Here is a 22,767-nt window from a genome sequence, read left to right as displayed (position 1 = left end):
AGAAAAATAAAATACAATGGAGAAAAGTTTGTAAAATTCACAAATTATCGAGATATTGCCTTACAGACATAAGTGACATGCAACTTGAAATTAAAAGGGGGGGGGACAAATTTTTCTTTCAAATATTAACGTACCAATAATTATGCAGCATTTATAACTGAAAAAATTTTGAAACATGAAAATTTCTCCATTTTTTTTTTTTTTTTAAATACTTAAAAATGTTAACAAAGGACATGGGATTCCTTCTCAAACTGAAACATCCTTTTAAAATGATTTACATCAACTAAAAAATATAGCGAGACAAGCATGCAGCAACAAATGAGCCGAGACAGCAAAATAATGTGAAATTAAAAAAGCCAAAGAAAAAAAGAAAAGTCGGCACTTCTACACTATCAAAACGAAATTTTGGAAATCATAATACTGAATTTCACATGAAAACAATGGTATCTACATATTCCTTGTATTTTTAAGATGATTTTATCCAAAAATTATGAAAATCGATAAGGTAGAAAATTATTTATTAAAGAAAATAGAAAATAGAATTTGAAGAAAACGATCATCTTTGCTTATGTAAGACACAGGAGAGTTCAAAAGGGAGGTAATTTTCCATTTCGATTTATTTTATAAAACAAGATGGCTGCAATTTTTCACCTTCAAACACAATTAAAAAAACTTTTTTTTTAATAATTCAGTTAATATTCAGGTAATTTTGCCTACATAATTTGGAAGCGAACATTGTAATTTATTAGAATTGACAAAAAAAAAATCAGTAGAAACCATTGTTTTTATCTGAAAATTCCATTTACCATTTACAAAATTCCGTTCTGATAGTGTAGAAGCGTCAAAAAGTTTTGATGTACACATATTGGCACAAACATTAATTTTTCAACAACTTTATTTTATTTCGCTTATTTGGACTACTGTTCTTATCCTAACAGTTATTCTCACAACTGTTCGGCTGATGCAAACTCTAACAACCTAAAGATCCGCAAGGACACATAACATAAGAGGATAAAGAATTAAATAAATTTTAGTCCTAAGTGGCACTCTTCCAGAGGTTGAAGATTCAATCCTCAATGCGAGCAATACTAAGAATACAATTTTTTTTTTTTTTTTTTTTTTTTTTACAAAGGCATCACCACATTATCAAGGCCCAGAGGCCACTCAAGGATAAGGGTTAAAGAGTGTACAGTAGAAGTTGGTCAATATAGTAATCATTAGTAATGAAAATTTGGTAAATTTAATAACTTATATGGAACGGCTCATCAAGAACTTATTTACGTTAGACTTGAACACAACCATATTGTAGTCAGCCGGAAAGCAGGAAAACGGAAGACAATTCCACAGGCGTGCAGTTCTAAGAAAGAAGCTTTGTTCATGGAATCTATGTTTAGGTTTAGGCACAGATAAAGAGTGGGGGAAATTATTGATAGTGTTTACAGCTAGACGAGTGTTTCTTGTGAAAGTTTGGCGAGGGGGGACCATAGATTGAAGCTCAGTTGAACACTTTCCATGAAAATAACGATACATCAGAGACAAACTCGCAACATCTCTTCTGTGAGATAGAGGTTGTAAGGAGGAGAAAAGGACATCTCCTACGAGGCTACGAAGTCTATTTTGAACTCTATCAAGGCAGGACAAGTCCTTTCTAGCAGCTCCTGCCCAGATGTGGCAACAGTATTCCATCCTTGGATGTACCTGGCTCTTATATAGATAGAGAATAGCATCAGCAGTGAGATATCTACTGGATCGATAGAAAGATCCCACCATTTTTCCAGCTTGTGGATTAATTGTGAATTACTTAAGATTTCTACTTGGTCATGGCTGACAGAAGAAGAACATGTTACAACCATGAAATAAATAACGATTGTCATTCAAAATCACAATAGAGGTTCCCAGATGTCGGAAAACTGTCTCCACACTAATAGTTTCTTTCACAGCATATTTTATTTGCATTGTTATTTTTATTTACATCCTCTCTAGGTTAGACACAAGGTCAAGAGTAGGTTTGATAAAAGAGTTTCTGTGGAACGAACCGGATTTAAACTTGGAACAACTAGATTTTCAGTCTGTGCCATTAACCACTTAGCCACCATCATTATAGAAATTGCATAACTTTAAATACGAACATTCATTGGTTAATAAGAATTTGATGTCATGTTTTTATTGCAGCTTTTCTCATTAATTGATTTGAATTTTATTCCCGTGCACACGCAGGCAGTTAAAGGACATAGTTGCTGTATATATATCTTAGAGGATGGACAGCGTTTTACGTCTCTCCTTTTTAAATGCATGAACTCATTAATTTAAGGGCGATTGGAGTCTTCTCTTCTCTCCTCAGTGAAACTATTCTACCTTATTTCCTGACATAATATCGTCTCTTTTAAATCAGCTAAAAACGCTGATATTGAAATTTCTATTTGGCAGAACCAACCGCCTACTCTATTGGAATCATAAATGGATTCTTTTACCAAGAACATTCAAACTCTACTCAGTAGAGATTTAACTAACGCTTCTTGCAAATCATCACCTACCAGACTCAGCTGAGATGCAAAATGACGCAATGATTTTGCAACCTAGGAAGAAGACGACTGGTTTTTATCATACCGAGTAAGTTTGCCTTTCATTTGTTGTGTCAGTTTCTTCTCTGCCAGTTAATTCTAAATTATGTGAGATTAAGTTTCTCACAAACTCTTTTGAATGATAATTTTTTTTTTTAATTCCAACTTCAAAATAAAATAGTGCCCCCCCTCCCATACCTATCCCATCACACAAACTTCTTATGAAATATCAGCTTGGAGTCAGTTATATGTTCCTATTTACTTACCTCCCCACGAGGGCAGACTTAGACACAAGGTCGGTTTTTAATGTAGGGAAAATACAGCTCCCCCAAAGAAACAAAAAAAATGAAAATTGTCTCAGTCATAAAGGATCCCCCTACTCCACTGACCGAGGGCAGAAAAGGTAAAGTACAGCACAAGAACAGATACCACACTGTGATCTTGGCCCGCTGTGTTTCATTCACTTGTGGTGGGAAGAATATGTTCAACAAAGCTTTTAATAGATTAAACAGATTTATTCACATCTCAGTTGATAGCAACAGAGAAGAAAACTTGGAGTGATGAGGTCAAAAATGACCTCAAACAATGCTGTATGGAAACTGAAACTGACAGCAAACAATAGAAAGAGACAGAGGAGTGGGAAACAACAAGAATACATAAATGAGAAGGGTGGAGAAAAAACGTTGGGAGAGGTGGAGTCAGAATAATCTCCTCAAATTCCAGTCAGAGAACTGAAACTTGAAACACTAATGAGATTTCACAATCATTGCTTGGCAGTTCAAATATTCTTCCTTGCTAATCTGATATCAAACAGAAATTTACACAAGGTGAGATAGGATATCATTGTAATAATATTAATAATATTAATAACTAGCAGGGGTGCCCGGCGTTGCTCGGGTGTTTGGAGGTGTATGTTGTGCAAAAAAAGCAAAAAAACAAAAAAAAATGGTTAATTTTTTAAAACTTTGACCCCTATTATGACCCCTTAAAATTTATTGTTTCGGGCTCACATCACTTTAAGTTAGATCCATGTTCAAGGAACCTATATCTAAAATTTCAAGTGTCTAGACCCAAAATTGTCGGAGGAGTTTGGTAGAGTTCTTAAAGGTCAAATCGTTGAAATTTGACCCCTTAACAGCCAAATTTCTGGCTGACACCCGTCACATCGATTTTCCCAAATCTCAGTACCCGGTATTTCAAATTTTCGAGTCTATAGACTAAAAATTGACAGAGTTATTGCATAGGGAAATGTACACAGACAGACAGACACACAGACACGTTCACTTTTATAGATATATAGATAACATGTAAAATACAATGGAATATCCATGAAGTCATGAAAACTGAAACAGTATAATTGTAAGGTAACTGAACTCCTGCCTTTTGTCTCTCCTCCCCACCGTTTTTTTTTTTTTTGTTTTTTCTTTTTGTATTTTTGTATGTATGTGTGTTGCCATCAACTGGCACCACACCAAATAAGTGAGATGGGTCAAGGAGGACGGAAAGACTGAGGAGAGGAAGCTCTAGCCAGATCTCCAGTGAATGAGTGCAAAATTTGCCAACCAAATTCCGGGGAAGATCCATGGTGGTTACCAACTAAACATCAATGGTAAGCGACTGTTCCGATAATGCAAATTCATCTTCAAAGGTTATCGAAAGTGGTAGAGGGTACTGAAAATCTGAAGGGCCTTGTTGTCACTCAGATTCCAGGGAACACCAGAAGTTGTTCTCAAAGAGTATTCTTTGATGATGGCCTGGGAATAATAATAATAAGAAGAAGATTCCACCATAATAAGCAAATTATAATGGCAGAAATGGTATTTTCTCCTCCCTGCAACTCTTACAGAAGAGACGGTGTGAGTCTATCTCTGCTCTATCGTTATCCTCATGGCAAATGCTCGACTGGGCTTCAATCTATGATCCCCCCTCTCCCTGTAAAACATTCACAACAAACACTTGTCTAGCTACAACCACTGTCAACAATTTCCCTAACTCTCTATCTGTGCCTAAAACTAAACGCAAAATCCATTAACAAAATTTCTTCCTGTGAAGTACCTGCCTGTGGAACTCTACACCGCAGAGTTTCTTTTCTGCTGCTGATAATAATAATAGTTGTGGAAAATCGACGCAATGAAAAAAATAGAATGAATATGTTTTGATGACGCTGATATTTTTCTGGATAGCACAAAAAGTTGGATTTTTCGATAGAAAACAACAATAACATGCAGCAAATATGAGTTTATTAACATTTCGATGAAAATAGTGTCCATTGTATTTTAAATATAGAACTGACCCAACTGAGATAAATCAATATGTACTAATAAATATTCAGAAAGTAATATTGTGCTACATAGTTCAATACAAATAATACAATCACATTATAAGAGACAATATAGTTGTAATGGATCAACAAAATCTATTATCTATATTCTTTTAAAATCGCTATAAGTACAAATAAAATGCTAAAATAAGGAGGAACAACATTATCGGTACAGAAAACAGGACAACAACAATAATCTCACCCCCAATAACATAAATAATCATCACGGGAATCATACAGCACAATCAGATAGATTTCCTTACACTCATCCATATAAAAGCAAATTCTTCAGTTAATTTTAATCTATTTCTATGCTTGCATTGGAAAATTATCTCGTTAATGTAATATATACTAGCAAAGATACCCGCACTTTGCATACAGCATAGTATAGCATAGCCTATGTATATATACTCTCCTACAGGTCACACTACTGGCCCGATCATGACCAAACCTGGCATGATGATGGTCCTCAACCTAGGAGTGGTGCACACCATTTTTCAAGGTTACGATCAAATGTTAAAGTCAGGACTTTGCTGTGTGCTCGGGTACCCGCTATGACCTTGACCTTTGACCTTGAAAAGTGGTGTGCACCATCCCTAAGTGGCGGACCACCATCATGCCAGGTTTGGTCATGATCAGTCTAGTGGTATGGGTTGTAGGAGAGTTGTACATACACAAACGCTACTACTTCGAGATATTATCTAACAGAAAAAAAAAGAAAAAAAATCAAGTCCTTATAATAAAAATGCAAAACAAAAAAATTATTCATTGAACTTTAGTTAGATTACATAACTATATTAATAATAATAATAATAATAATAATAATAGTGTATATATATATATATATATATATATATATATATAGAGAGAGAGAGAGAGAGAGAGAGAGAGGGGGGGCAGTGAATTTTAAATTGACAACTATTTCTTGAATTGCAGATTTGGCAGCAATCAATTATTTTGAGTTCAGCTTGGTTTGACAATTCATGTGGTTTAAGCAGGACGGAGCCACATGCCACACAGCATGCAATATGATCAACTTACTGATAGAAACATTTGATAAATGAATAATTTCATGAAATGGACCTGTTAACTGGTCACCTCATTCGTACAATTCAACTCCATTAAATTATTTTCTTTGAGGATATATAAAGTCCCATGTCTATACTAAAAAAAACAGACACAATAGACCACTTGGAAAACCACATTTAACATGTTGTTCCTGAAATATAGTCTGATTTAATGCACAGAGTTTGTGAAAATTGGACCTCTAGATTACGTCATATATGCACAAGCCGCAAAGGCCATGTGTGAATCTGTTTTGAAATTGTAAATGTACAAAAAGTAATTTTTGGAATGATTACATATTTGTATGGTAAAAATATTTTTCTGTGATTTATTTTAATTTAAAGTTCGTCAGAGATGAGGGTGGGGAGTTAGTATTACAATGTACTAATTTGGATAGAGAATGCCGACTCATTACCCAAGGAACCTATCATCTGAAGAAGAGTTGTATGTGTGTGTGTGTCCAGAGAGGAATGGCTGGTGGAGGAGAAAGGGAGAGGTAGAGAAATGGAAGTTATAATATAAATAGGTTCCCCTTTTGTTGCAGGTAATGTCAGATAGTCCTACTAGTGTTTATATAAAAGCCACATGCATCCGAAGATGGAATATTCCCACCACATCTGAGGAGGTACCACTAGGTGAATTCTTGCTTGATTTGACAGAGTACAAAACCAACTTTGCAATCAAATGGAGGAAGATCTCTTCATCTCTACAGCCCCTTTCTCATAAAAGAGACTTTACTCCTTACCCTAAATTTGATCAACATAAAAGCTGCCCGACTGAGCTCTGATCTGTCCATGTAAGACATTTACAGCAAAACCATAACTGCAAAAGAACTTTTCAACCTTCCTCCATGTGCCTAGCACCAAAGAGAGTTTATTTCCAAGAACTTATTTGTGAAACATTACTATGGGGTTGCTTTCCTGCAGATCACAACATGATTGTCTTCAAATACTTATCATAAACCATTTCCAGTGCTGCTCAAATTTTGTCTATTTCAATTATCATTTTCAATCCTCTAATAATGTTCTTTGCCATTCAACCAAAAATCAATCCATCCCATTCACCATTACTCTTGAATTACTTTTGGCCTTTATAAATAACCAATCAATAGTAAAAATGTTACATAATTGAAAAGGCATTATGTAAATAACAAGTAAGCTAGTTATGATTTTGACAAAAGTCACTAAGTGCATGTCATAATGACTCAAATCTGCAAAACAGACTCATTTCCTGGGGTGAATCAAAGATGGCTGGCAAGTAATGACGTCACGTTTTGTCAAGGAGAGAAAACAAGTTTTAAAAGCAGTTGTCTGTGGGAGTAGATACGAGGCGCACTGTCAATAATGCTATAAGGAAACTTTAAATATTGCCAAGAGTGAAATAACTGCTCTAACCTTTTACCACCAGAATTTTTTTATGCTATAAATAAATTTTTTAATCATGAAACCGACACGGGGCAGAAATTAGTGTGCAACTGATGCACGAACATAAACCTTTCATTCATATGTTAAGCTATGCATAGACCTGTACTTTGACGACCAGTTGGGATGACAAGCCATAAGGATAAGAAATAAAAGGTGTCTTGAAAGTACAATTTGGTGGTAAAGGCTTAAGTATAGATGAGTTTCTGAGTTGACCAAATAATTGAGAAAATCTGGTCGCTCTCTCTTGTATAGGTCAATTCTCCCTAGAAAAAACAAAAGTTTTAAAATCAATTGTCTGTCGGAGCAGATACAAGGCACTGCCAATAATGCCGTAAGGAAACTTTGAATATTGCCAAGAACAAAATAACCGCTCTACGATCTCTGTTAACATGCCACCCATCTTAGTTAAGTAGATAAGCTTCGGAGTAAACCAAATAATTAGTTACGAAAATTTAAGTTGCTCTCTCTCTCTCTCTCCTATGTGTGTCAATTCTCCCCAGAAATAAAACCTTGGAAATTTTCAGGGACATTTTTGTATTTCTTTCTGCATGAAAAGTAGGTTTATTTGTCGAGCTGAACTGAGGAGACAATTAACGGCCACTCAGGGAAAAGCGACCACTGGAAGAAGAACCAATGCGACAGTGAAAACAAAACAAAGAGAAGCGGCAACATCAGACGATAAAAGGACCCATGTATCTTTAAACATTGATACTATTAAGGAAAACATTAATATATATATATATATATATATATATATATATATATATATTAAAATAAAACAAACAGCATACATCACAACTCTCGGGATTTCAAAATCAGATTTTGCAATTCAAGGGAAGACAACTTCAATCAAAGGGAGACTACTTCAATTATTTAAACAATTTTACATTCAGTTATTAGGTGATATTCTTACCTAATCAACAATCTTTAAAAAAAAAAAAACTTGAATATGTGTTTATTTTCATGTTCGCATTTCAATGCTAGTCTTTCTTTTTTTGCTTGATTTTTTTTTTTCTTTAAATGTTATTATTTATATTTTATATATTCAACAGACAGAAACAAAAATAAAAAACATACATGGTTACAAAATTACCTTTTACATAAAAGGGAAGTGCTCGATATCAGGGTTAAAGCAGATCAATGTAAGCAGTGTACGCATTGAAATCTATTCTTTATGGGAACAAGAAGCAGCACAATAACACAATCATCAAACCGACATTTATTTCATTAGATATACAATGTATAAAGTTTTGTTTGCTTTAAAAAAGTTGACCAGAGTGCTCAATTACTGAAATAAGAGTTTGATATATTCATTTAAAAAGGTACAATATTTTTTTTTTTTTTAAATCCTCTTAAAATAATATTTGCTACCAAAACAGTATCAGAAGCTCAGTAGAAAGCAAACGACCAACATAAGAGATTAATGTTCAGAAGAAACAGCTTACCTTGTAGACTTATATATAATCGTGTTTATCGGCTGTTTTCACTTGTGGCGTATTTCATTCAGATTGATTATATTTAAAAATTCATTCAAACAAGACATTTTAATGACTTAGCATCTCCCATGTCAATAGCTTAGAGTCTTACGAATCTCTTGACAGACTGCAACATAGTTAAAACAAGATCCAGATATTCATAGATCATGTTTTTTTTTTTTTTTTTTTTTTTTTTTTCAACTTTTTAACATGTAGCGTTATAACACAAACGATAAGTGTCATGGTTTAGTATCATTTCTTAGAATTTGGGAATTAGCTATGAAATTGGAGGTTCTTCAAAATATTGAAACCTACCAATATGAAAAAAAAAAATATATGAATAAATGTATACTTTTTTTCATATAAGTAGGTTTCAAGATTTTTCTATAACAAGTAAGATTTCTGATTAGTTTTTTTTGGGGGGGGATTCAAGTTTTTTTTTTTATGCTTTCTCTTATGATATCTGAAAGTTTCCAATTCATTTTAACATTAATCGTCCTTTGTAATCCAAGGAAAAATAAAACTGTATATTTTTCCTGAGAAACTAATGTAAATCTCTGATGCTTTGTTTGGTATGAGAGTATTATGTTTTTTTCTAAATGGTTCATTTCTTGTATGTAAAAAACAAAATACTTGTGCTGAGAGCGAAACCAAAACCTAAAGACAGTGAGTCAAGTATGATAACCATTAGGCCAGCTTGACACGATCTTTAATAGCGGTTTAAAAATCTATTTATTCTTAACAGACGCAATCTGTCATGAGAACGATTCACGCATGCGCAGTCGTGAAACAGATAAAAATTTGATGATTCCCACGTACCAATTTTTCAATTTTGACCCCTTAGCAGCGCTTTATTCTGGATAAAAACTGATTAAAAAGTTTTCTCCTAATATCCTAAACTAAATTTCAAGTTCGTAGATCAAAAATTCGTTGAGTATATAGGTTGAGAAGTGTCCTCTCACACACAAACATTCTCACTTTTATAGATATATAATACTCTACTATATATATATATATATATATATATATATATATATAGCGTTAACCCTAAATGTGTTTAACAGATTTCTTCCGAAGGAGGAAGTGTCTAGGGAATATCAAATTCACAAGTGGTCATCAGTCATATGTATATTCCAATTAGGGGAGATGATAAGGTTAGGTTTTTATTTGCAGTTCTTGCGGGGAGATGTCAATGTCGTTCATATAGTACGTAGGATTCCAAAAAGATCACTCATTTCTCAACATTGCTTAATCTCGATGATCAAATAAGAACCAGTCTGTGGACATGATTATACCGTATATTCTAATATATAGTAGTAAGAATGCAGTTTTGTGGAGGCACAACGAAATTCGAAAAATTGAAACCACTGGTATCAATGGCTAATAATAATATTGTATATAATTATATGTAATAAATACATAATGCTCTTACAAACAAAAATTGAGCACTCTGATATTTCTACATAAACACAGAATTATATATATATATATATATATAGAGAGAGAGAGAGAGAGAGAGAGAGAGAGAGATTAGAAATTATATAAACATTAGAAATACCTTACATTGATTAATCAACATTTTGATTATATATATATATATATATATATATATATATATATATATATATATATATATATATTATTTTATTCAATTTAGTTAAACAAAATTACCATCGGTTGCAGCAATAAATCTATCGTTTAAAAGACTGGCCTCAATGGAGACTTGAGACTTTGGTTGACTGATGAATAAGGCTATGACAACAGCATATTCTTATCATTGTCTTGCCCCTCGAGTATATATCCGACACAGACATAGCTAATCAACCGATAACCACATCACTCTATATAAAAGCATATAAAGATATCAACGGATACACACTCGAGAGTCAAAACAATGAAAAGAATATGCTGTTGTCATACTCCTATTAATGAGATCTTTTCAGATTAAAATGATATCTTGCTCTTTTTATTGAGCACTATCAACGAGCTTGTTAAATTCAATTTTACTTTTGGATATTTTTAACCTGAAAAGTGTGTGTGTGTGTGTGTGTGTGTGTGTGTGTGTGTGTGTGTGTGTGTGTCTTTAATTTTTACTTTATGAACATGTATATTTTTAATTATATTATTATATCAGTATTTTATACCATATTATTATATTAATATGTCCTCTATCATGAAGATTCTCATAAGTTTACTATTATGTTTTAATATTCTACTGTATATATTTCTTTACTGTTTCAATTAGTATATGTTATCACTATCAATTAGAACATGATTTTTAATTAAAATTAATATTAAGTAACATTTATACTCCTAGATTTTATTTTATATTATTTTTGGAATTAATTTTTTGCTCGTTCAACAATTAGGCTTTCATGTAATCATTTTAAGGCATTGGTGACCACTTTACAAGATGATTAACGTTGTCAAAACATTGATTAATCCACGAAGGATTTTTCTGCTTTATATAAATTCACTTAAAAATAGCTTTATATATATATATATATATATATATATAGAAAATAAAAAAGGAACAAACCGTATTATTTGTTCACCAATGTTTCGTCTTTATTTCGAGACTTCCTCTGGGTGAAATAAAGACGAAACGTTGGTGAACACATAATACGGTTTGTTCCTTTTTTATTTTCTCTATTTTGTCGGAATACTATTTCCATTATTTTCATCATATATATATATATGTATATATATATATGTACATATGTGTGTGGGTATGTATGTATGTATGTACATATATGTATTCAGTTATTGTAATGGAAGAATAGGACTCACTTAAGCAGAGAGACTGTAGCACAACAGCGTTACAACAACAACAAAAAAAATGAAGTAAACGAAAACAAAAAAATAAAAACAAAGAAAAAGGGAAAACAAAAGAAATGAATAAAAATGCAAACACAAGTATAAACTGCAAATTCCAATCTTATTTTCTTTGAATTTTTTGAAAATATAAATAAAATCAGGATAAAAATCAGCCAGAATAAAAAGATGTTGGCAAAAAAATGTTATGACTCGAAACTATTAAAAAAAAAATTAAATAAATAAAAAAAAACATCATCATCATCATCATCATAGTGATAATAAGCAGCAACAGCAGCAAAGATTTCGGAGGAAGAGAAGGAAAATGAGGAAGGTGTGAGGGAGGGAAATAAGACAATAAAAATAAACAAAAAAAAGAATGGTAGAAAGAAAGATATAAGCAAAAGGAAGGTTTTCTTTTAAATACTTACAGGAATTGACTGTCTGTCGTGTTTTTGCACTCGTGCAATAAGCTTCGATTACCCGCAAGATGATTTGGTCATCTTCAGATTTTACAGGATCATCTGGAAATCACGTCCAAAAAGATGAATTAATTTCACAAAAAAAAAAAAAAAAAAAAATCTAAGTGAACAAAATACTAGCTGTACATACCCGGTATTGCCAGGTAAAAAAAAAAAAAAACATTGCTGGGTGGCGGGTTTAGTCACGTTAAAACAGATTTTCTTTAATGTAATATGCAAATGAAATAACCTCTTGAATGTTCGTTCCTTTTGAATAAATAGTATATATAGAAAAATCATGCAGGAATAAAAGTAAATAAGAGTTCGTTTTCAGTATTAAAATCTATTTGTGAAACATTTCATATTCAAGATCAATAAGTTAGACGCTCCCTTCATTTTATTTTATTTTTCTTTCTCCCCCCCCCCTCTCAAGTTAAATTCTCCTACCACTTCCTTATTTTTAGAAGATATCATTCATATTTTGCGATTTTAATATTATAACATTTTCACTTGTGCTGACTTACAAATATAATCGTGATAATAAAAACTGCATCTGATTTTTAAAGACTATTTTGCTTTGGTTTGATAAGAAATTCTTTTATTTAATTATTTTCATTTAATTTAATCTTGTCAACAGATATCTTTTGGTTTTTATTCACAAACTGATTGAAAACTTGAACTGAATTTTGAAACTGATATATGAAAAAAATTTTTACCGGATTGATATAATCAATTTCCCTTATTCTATATAGCTAAAATGATAAAAAAAAAACTTTTAAAATATTTAATTTAATTTTCTATGTTTATTACCTATAGCAAATTAGGTGCAAACCTTCTATATATATAAAAGCGAAAATGTGTATGTATGTGTGTTTGCTTTTTGTGTATGTCTACAAAAGGCTTTTTTCGCCGTGATTCTCGGTTGGCTCGCTCCTTCTTAAAACTTTTTATATGCTGTCTAAATAATAATATCTATCACTAAGGAAGTCGGGTCGCAGCTATCTTTAATTTACCCGACTTTTACAAGCTATTTTCGAGATATTTTTTGATCGTCGCGTAGCAGGGAAAACAGAAACTAGCTTCCAGCGCAAAACTAGGTCAAACATCACACGACTTAACGTTCTCACACCTGTTAATTTCACTTTATAAACGTCAACTTAACACACTTATCAATTCATCTATTCCCGTGGTCGAGATGGTTAGGTCGCAGTGGTTTTTTTTTTCATTTCCTTTCCACCTCCGCGTCAAAGGTTCAGGGTTCAAGCCTACCTTTCTATTAAAACTTTTTTTTTTTTTTTTTTACACCTCCAAACACCCGGCCAACGTTTTTTTTTTTGTTGTTGTTTTTTAAACAGAGTTGTTTTGATCTACTCCCCCCCCCCAACACACACCTCCAAACACCCAGGCAATGCCGGGTACCCCCCCCCCCGCTAGTTTATAATATTTGCTAATATCTTTCCTTCAAGGAGATGTATAAACATCGAAAACTCATGGGTTAAGGAAATATATTTTACTATACTGTATTCTTTGTTTTGCATACAATAAAATTTCTATATTTGAAATTTAACTTTTTCAAATCACAAATTTTAAATTCCTAAATTATGATGTGTGTATATATATATATATATATATATATATATATATATATATAAAATGCTTTAAGGAAACGATAGTAAATGATGAAAGCATATTTTAAGCAATTAAGTTAAACAAAGGCTTGCACGTTTCATTCCCGTAGGAAGTCATCAGACTAAAATACATGGAATTCATGTTACTGGGTGTTCATACATATATATTTATTTATTGATTTACAGAAAGTTTAGATGAAATAAGACATCAGTACCGTCGGTTTCAAACCTAATAGGGGACCATTTTAGATACCCATATCAAGCTCTCTTCAGCTGATACTCATCTGTTTTCTAACCGGAATTGGAATCATATAGATATTGATATGGGTATCTCAAACGGTTCCCTATTATCAAATTTGAAACTGAGAGTACTGATGACTTATCTAAACTTTCTGTAAATAAAAATATAAATAATATGCTCTTATTTTCGTAATTTTTCTTTATAATAGAGCACTCTGATGGAATCCTTTTTTCAAAACAAAAGTGTATATATTAGTGTTTAGTCTAGCTAACTAAACAATTCCATTTATTGTTATTTCCTTCCACTGATTAAAGTTTTCATTAATGAAAGGACTTCTGTCAAACAAAAGTTTAGATGATTTTTGCTTCTTTTCTTCTGTTTTGTATAAGAGTGATGCACCCCCTCCTATTTTTTGTGAAATGTTTTTAAATGAAGCTATTTGATGTAAGGAATTATTACATTGGCAGAGGCGGAAGGAAAACAGTCAGGAAAAAAAATTCCCAAGTCTGTAGTTATTGGAAAGAAGCTATTTGAGTAGGAAGTTGTATTACAAAGAGATACCAAGACATCCAATTAATGGAGACCGCTAGATGAATGAGTCAAGCGAGCTCAAACAAAGGAAGCCAGAAACAGATCAGACAATTCTGAAGGGGGGGGGGGCATTGCACTATCAACACAAACAAGAAATTGAAACGTGACTATTTATATGAACAATATCAACAGTTAAAGAGTGCTCCACTTGTTTTAATGAATAGCTTTGCATTATCTCTAATGCAAGCTAACAATTTTGCTTCCCAAACTGCTCAACCACCAAAAGGATAAGAGAATATACTGTTATCCACAAATGGTTTTGCTGTATCACAGATTATCTTAGTAATTCATGTATTTTAAGCAGAGATTGAAATCTGCTTGTTTTTATTTCTATAGTCCAAGCTTTTATCCACTTGCGCCATTGGCACAAGCAAGAAATGAAAGTCAATCACTTCAAGTACTTTGAGACAATGTTCGTCAACACAGGTTAGGGGTGTGATGACATCAACATTCAAATCATTAATGCAGGACAAGGTTTCTGTGGTCTCGACACAAGATCACAAAAGTTTGGATCTATTAAGCAGTCGTTCAGATGATCCTTCTCTACAATCGTAAAACTTGACAGATGAAAGCTGTGGACCTCAAAAGGCTAGAAGCGTTTCACCAACACCAAATTTTGCGGGTCTGCTGGCGCCATTTCATGTCCAATAACAAAGTCGGAGTGCGATGCAGAATTATCCTACTTTTCGTTCATCTTTAAATATAGCTTTTAGCTTCTCTTTTACTTTTCTTTTTGGTATCATATTAACTATATCTATCCAGCATTATCTTGAATGCAATGAAATAATTTTTATTTGTTTGCAATTTTTTTTTAAACTTACATAGTTAAAGAAATAAAATTTTAGTTGTAATGGAAATATATTCATCTATTTAAAAATAGTTGTGGGACTTGTGGAAATTCCATAGCGGACTCTTTCATATGTAATATACTGATATTAGCATTCTGTGGCTGTTCAGCGTAAATGGAGACACCCTGATATTATTGTAGCTATTTTGTTAAAACTGCAAAAGAATTTATCTAAGCTAGCAGGGATGCCCAGCATAGCCCCTCGTAAAATACGCTTAAATATGATTTTTTTAATTTATGCAGATTTCGTATATATTATTATAGAGTCAATTTTCTATCGATTCTTATATATTATAAAGTTGTGATTTCTGAAACAAAAAAATATATCTATACGACTTAGGTGTGTTAGCTTGAATAGGAACCGAAACCAAAACATATGAAGAAGAAAATATATACATATATATATATATATATTGAGTTCCTTCAGCTATAATCAAAACCAAAACTTATGAAGAATTCTTGATAAAATTATTTATTATAAGAAATGGAAGGCCATAACAATTAAACGACAGTCGCTCGAAAGAAAAAAAAGATGTAAGCGTGACACACAAAATAACATACACGCTATCGTATTAATATATAGGGGAGTTACTCCCCTTGCTAATTTTGATTTTTTTTTTTCATTCATAATTAAAAACGTTTCAATATTACCTAGTATTATTCTAGTGAGACTATCAATTTTTTTTTGTGAAATATATTAGTATAGTGCCAATAATATGGTACAACAATAATAACTGACACTTGGCTAATCAGAATCAAACTTTGATATGTCAGCTTAAATGTTAATCAGGTTCAAGTTTTAAAAGCTTACAACTTGATATGCAAGAACAAGAGATTCCATTTTCTGAAAGGCTTCTATTATTCATGATTTCGGCCTAAACTGACAAGCTGCAAAAAACTTGTTTCTTAGTTGTTTTTTTTTTTTGTTTCCTTCTAACGTTTTTCTTAAATGATTTTAAAGTTTAAACAGACACAAATAAAAATGCATGTGAGATTGGCTTTCAAAATATAAAAAATATAAAAAACTCATCTGCCATCTATACTGCATGCAATAAAAAAAAAAACGAGATAATGGCTTCATAATTTTTTTTTTTTTTCTTTTTTTAAGAGGCAGTTGCTTTTCTATAAAGGTCTGATGAAATTCTGATGATCGAGCAATACTTGAATTGCTACCTCAGGAGCTCCCCCACTATTTCCTTCCGACTGCAAAGTACTGTTCCAAGGATAATTCAATTTAATTACGCTATTTCAAGAGTCAATTTCTAAAACTAAAAAAATCATAGTTTCTCAAGATAAAAAGTTATTATTAAAGCCAGTTGGACGGAAACATGGAAATTTTTTTATACAACCCTAACCTTACTCCCCCTGCGTTAGATTGGAAAATACTGATCAAGTTTTTGGTTCATTTTTTTCAAAAGCAAGAGTTGTGCAATCCCCAACTGCATCTCTCTTGAGTCGGCACTGCCTGATTCCAGTGTCAAGGAGAAGTCCCAAATGACTGGAAACAATGTCAAGATAATCAGAGATCACATACGGAAACTGATATTCCCATATGGTCACCGATTTTAGTATTGATTAGTCTTAATTCTGCTTAACTTAAAGTGATCCAACAGGAACCATCTATAATATAAATCTCACCTGTTTGTTTAAATGTATGTATGTATGTATGTATGTTTGTAAGTCTGCCTAAAACTTTTGACAGAAGCAATCGAGATTGGTATCATTTTTAAGCTCAACAATAAATATTAAAAAAATTGGCCAAAAACATCAATTCCTTCACCCTCAACTGGGCATTTTTCTACTTTTTTTGACGATATTTTCGAAAGTCATTCCATCTTTTCGATTGACTAGCGTTAATTTAAACCTACGTCACTTCCGATTTGGTGATGTGCGCAACAGCAAAGACGTCACCTTTTTTTTTCTCGTTCTTTTCCTCCTTTGCAATACAGGTTCAAGCCTGCCTGTCTACTACCCACCTTTTTTTTTGCTCAACACACACTTCCAAACACCCAGGCAACGCCGAGCACCCAAGCTAGTCTAATATAGAAAATGATTTTTAATGATTTTTAACTAATAAAGAGCGACTATAAAGGGAGGTAATTAATTTCTCATTAATTAATGTTTGCGATGATGATTTTTTTTTTTTTTTTTTTTTGTGAATCTGGACCTACAGATTAGTAAATTAATATTTAGATATACGTTATTACAAAATCTTATATTGTATCATAAAATTCAATAAACGTGACCTCGTTTTGATCTTAGTATAGTTAGGATAGGTGGAAAAAACTTCTTGCAATCATTTATTTATTTATTTATTTAGATATATTTTGTATTGTTTTTTTTACAATATTAGCAAGATCCGGTATAAAAGTTTAAATCGCATATATATATATATATATATATATATATATATATATCAGTGTGTTGTTTTCATTATTATTAAAATCCATTTTAAAAGTAAAAATCATGTAATCTTAATCACAAAAACATTTTTTTACAGAAATATCATGTTATATTGTTACTTTTCATTAGGTATAAGTAAATGAAGAATAATTTCCCATTTAAAATCGATTAAGTATTATGCATGTAAAATTGAGAAAAACATGCTTGAAATCTGTCAACATCCTGTGAATAAGCTAAATAAAAACAAAATGGCCACAGAATTTACACAGATATTGTGTCCATAAAAAAAAAAACAACTCAAATTTAACCTTTAATTATTCATCATTAAATAATATTAATGATAAACAAAAATAAAACATAAGACAATTCCTAATGTCTATATTGAATTTTTCTTGTGTGCTTCTCTAACCATGAGCTTTAACCGGTTTCTGTACTGGTTTAACATCGTTCGTGCAATTTACCTTTCAGCTACAAGTAGAATAGCAATTTAAAATAAAAAAAAAAGCTGATCAAATGGACGATGAGGTGATGTAAGTTCAAATAGCAAAATAATCATATTCATATATAAATGCTAGTAGTATTACACATCCCAAGAAAGGTTCATAATACTGAAACATGCTTAAATCATTTGATACTCATGCAGAATATGGACAACGTTTATATACAAGGTGTCTTCAATAAGTTTCCAGACTTTTTTCATATGGGCACTTTTATTGATAGAACACACACGAAACTCCAGTCCCCTTCAAAGTAATCTCCTCCAGGTGTAATGCACTGGTTGCGCCATTTCAACAACTTCTAGAATGCCCCATGGAAGTCCTCCTTTGTGAGCATGTCAATGACCCTCATCACAGCCTCTTTCATCTCCTCAATTGTCTCATAACAACAGCCTCTAAGATTTTCCTTGAGCTTAGAGAATAACCAAAAATCACAGGGAGCAAGGTCTGGGCAATAGGGAGGGTGAGGAACTGTCTTAATGCCCATCTTGGTCAAATAATCTGCGACAAGGATGGAGTTGTGAACTGGTTCTAATGCCTATAGTGAATTTTTCTTGTGTTCTTCTCCGACTATGATCTTTAAACACTTTCTTTATGCTAACAAGTAGAATAGCAATTTTTATTCAATTAGTTGTATACAACAAATTATTTACAGCAGATTAAAAGCTTCTACAGTAAAAGATTTCTTTCTTAGAACTGCACGCCTATGGAATTGTCTTCCGTTCTCCTGCTTTCCGGCTGACTACAATATGGCTGTCTTCAAGTCTATCGTAAACAAGTTTTTGATGAGCCGTCCCATTTGTTAACAAATTTACTGAATTTCCATTACTAATGATTACTATATTGTCCAATTTCTACTGTACACTCTCTAACCCTTGGCCTTGTGGCCTTGATAATGTGGTGTTGCCTGTGTAAAAAAAAAAAAAAAAATCCTGAAGATGGTTAACGTGTCATGAAAGTAAGTTAAAATGACAAATTTATACAAGTTATGTATGACTTTCTTTTTTTTTTTTTTTTTTTTTTTTTTTTTTACATTTTAAGAATTTACTGAATACAAAGCATGCAAGACAAAGTAAAATAAATAAAATTAATTTCTCCGTTGGTGATTATTGTTTTGCTGAATGCACAAGATTCCATTTGAAAAAAAATTGAAGAAAAAAAATGCAATGAATGGAAAAAGAAAAATTATGAGAAATAAAAAAAAAAGGACATGCAAGACATTTTAGATTTTCATTCCCATTATTCATGCTTGTTATCTAAAAACAAGGGAGAGATGATAAAAAAAAAGTTGGGTGTTTTTATTTAAGAAAAGAAAATAAATGGAGAAAAAAGAAAAACGAAAACAAAAAAGAAAAATTAAAAAGAAAAGGGGAGAAAAAAAAAAATGAAAAAACTGAAGAAAACGGAGGATGAGGTGATGTCAGATTCAAGTTTAAATAGTTGAACAATCATTAATACATAAATACTAGCAGTATTATACATCCTATGAAGGGTTCATAATGCTGAAACACCTTTAAACCGTTTGGTGCATATGCAGAATATGGACAGCATTACCATCGGCATATTATGGCAGATTAAAAAAAACTGCCAGAAGGTGCCGAACAAAATTTTTTTGGCAAAAATGCTGACCAGTGTCAAAACGTAAACAAAAAATTAAAAATCAAGGAAAAAATGTTTAAATACAGAGGAAAATCGTTAATGGATGGTAATTTTAAGGAAACATTTTTGTTAGAAAATTCAATGAAAAAGACAAAAAAAGTTTAAAGAAAAAAAGAAAAACTTCCAAGATTTTTATACATTAAAAACTGTACAAAAATAGAGCTTCATTTCTGAGCTAGAGAATATTTTTAACAAGTTCTAAAACAAAGTTTTTCAAATTTTGGAGAGTCTGAGCACATTTATGCGATTTCTCATTATAAGGGATCATTCCTATCAAATTACACAGTCCTAGGTTTAATTATTGCAAGAGTATCATAATTTAAATATATAAGATCAAGGCTATAAGTAGGAGGTCAGAAGGAAGAGAGTTCCACCAGCCTGCAATCTTTAGAAAGAAGGTACTGGAATAAAAAGTTGTATTACAATGAGTGAATTGCTGAGGACCACTAGAGCAGTGAATGAAACGAGCTTGAACAAAGGAAGCAAGGAAATAGATCAAACAATTTTTAAAAAGAAGGACTGAGACTAGCAACATCACGTTTATGAGAGACAGAGAAAGGGTGCACAGAAGAGTGGTACTGATCAAACTGAAGAATATTTAAAAAAAAAAAAAAAAAAAGAGTTATCTCCCTTACAACTAAAATTTTATTTATATTTCTGTATAAGTTTTAAAATGGTGAAAACAAATAAAAATTAAACACTAAAATGGTTTCATTGCATCCCGGACAACGTTTTATATATATATATATATATATATATATATATATACACACACACACACACACACACAGCTTGTAAAGAATGAAACAAGTCTTGGTTTTTATTTGTTCAAATTAATAACATGAATTCACAAAAAATTGATGGAAACAGATTCAAATTTAAATCTGACATGTGTGCCTTCAAGGCCAAAAAGAATTTTAAAAAAATAGAAGAAAGCAATTTCTATGCCAAAAAGAAGCCTCAATGTACAAATCAATAAATTAATAATAGAGTGCTGTATTTTGAAAAAGAAGAAAAGAAAAAAAATATATAAGAAGGAAACGATCTTAAGAAAATAGAAATGACATTTTTGTAAATCGTATAAGTAAAGATGCTGGCAGGATAATGAAGATAACCTTTATCAAGTATAAAATACGAAAAGCATTCTAAAAGTAATAACTCCTATTTTTCCCCCCACCTGAATGGATGGGGATTACAAACTGCATTGTTATGATGACTGAACTTATGCATTCATGACTTGAAAGTTCAAGTTTTTTGTTGCAGATATTGACAGTGTGAGACTCTAAGAAAGCAACCCCTGTGATGAATTTGCATCAGAAGTAGAAATGCGTCATTGAATTTCTGGCAAAAATGCATTGAGAATGGTGGTGACCATGTAGAAAATTGAATTTTGAAGCATAAAATGTTGCTCGTGTTAATGGTACCACTCCTGTCTTCGTAGCTAATGGAGTTATTAAAAAAAAAAAAAGAATGACCCTCATCTGATAAAGTGTGCTCCTAACACCCATGCACAGCTATTGTATATCGCTGGCAAAAGCGCATTAAGAATGTTGGTGACCATGTAGAAAAATAAAATTCTGGAGCACAAAAAAAACGCTCATTTTAATGGTACCACTACTGTCTTCATAGCGCTTCAAATCTTTTAGTTAAAAAAATAGGAGGTTATACTTTTGGAACGTGTATGTGTAGAGAAATGTTATCTAACATTATGTCGTGGTATGAAAAAGAGTAAAAAAAATCTTTTTGTGCGAAATTACATGATATTTTGGTATATGCTTTATTCAGATATACGAAAGCATCTCTATTATTATGGTCTGTGGGTGTGTTTCCTATGGACTCGAAAACTGCTGAGCCAATTCTTATGAAATTACATAAGGGTACTTTATGTGCCTGGCAGTGTTGTTAGATAGTTTTTGAATTGGAATGTCTTCAATAAGTATCGATAATGGAAATAATCTCATGAAATAAGGAACAGGAAACTTTGGCCAAAGTTAACATCATACACAGCCTAACATCACAAGTGCATTTGAGAAGTTTTATTACAACACAAGCCGAAAAGTCAAACATATAAAATCAACAGTATGTTTTTTGATATGACAGGGGCAAGTTTAAAATGAATGTTTCCGTTTAGAGCACCACTGAACCATGATATTTGACTTTTGCATTTTAAACATTAATTCAAACAATTATCACTACACAACCAGTAAAGCCAAGCGTATGAAATCAACAGTAGGTTCTTTGATATGACAGGGAGGGAGGGAGGGCGTTTAGAATGAATGTTTCTCTTTAGAGCACAATTGAATTATGATACTTGACTTTCGCATTTTAAATTTTAATTCAAATCTATACTCCTATAAATTTGGGTTCTTTGGGTATTGATATTCATATTAAAAACCTTTTTTACTATTTATTTAAAAAGGAAATACAACTTTCTTATATATGGGTCATTGAATTGCATTCATCTGCAAAAGATCTAGCTAGTTTACATATTCCTTTAAACATCAATTTTAATTCATTCCCTATTTTTCAGTTTTCTTATAGGATGATAATCTTTAGTTATTATGTGTAATTATATTCATGCAGATATTCTTTTTTTTTTTTTACACAGTGATCACCACTTATCAAGGCCCGGAAGCCACTCAGGGATAAGGGTTATTGCAAGTACATTACGTTAGATATTCTGCATGATTTATATTAGGTTTTCTCACACGTTACTTTTATATATGATTTCTGAATTCATTGAGATATATAGATATATATATATATATATATATATATATA

The 22,767-nt window shown here is 31.9% G+C and overlaps 1 protein-coding gene across 21 annotated transcripts in view; it reads right to left on the bottom strand.

Annotated features, from left to right (window-relative positions):
* The window catches only part of LOC145293736 (rho guanine nucleotide exchange factor 7-like), a 624,934-nt gene that overhangs the window by 191,657 nt on the left and 410,510 nt on the right, over nucleotides 1-22,767 (bottom strand). For all 21 annotated transcript variants that reach the window (XM_080140205.1, XM_080140207.1, XM_080140210.1 and 18 more), the window contains one exon: nucleotides 12,091-12,183. In XM_080140205.1, the coding sequence (XP_079996331.1) occupies nucleotides 12,091-12,183 (93 nt within the window). The remainder of the gene's footprint in view (nucleotides 1-12,090; nucleotides 12,184-22,767) is intronic.

Source organism: Euprymna scolopes, chromosome 15 (assembly GCF_053919585.1).
Source record: "Euprymna scolopes isolate OS-2025 chromosome 15, ASM5391958v1, whole genome shotgun sequence".
Lineage (NCBI taxonomy): Eukaryota > Metazoa > Mollusca > Cephalopoda > Sepiida > Sepiolidae > Euprymna > Euprymna scolopes.
Note: the sequence above shows the minus strand (reverse complement) of the source record. Positions and strands in the feature narration are given on the sequence as shown.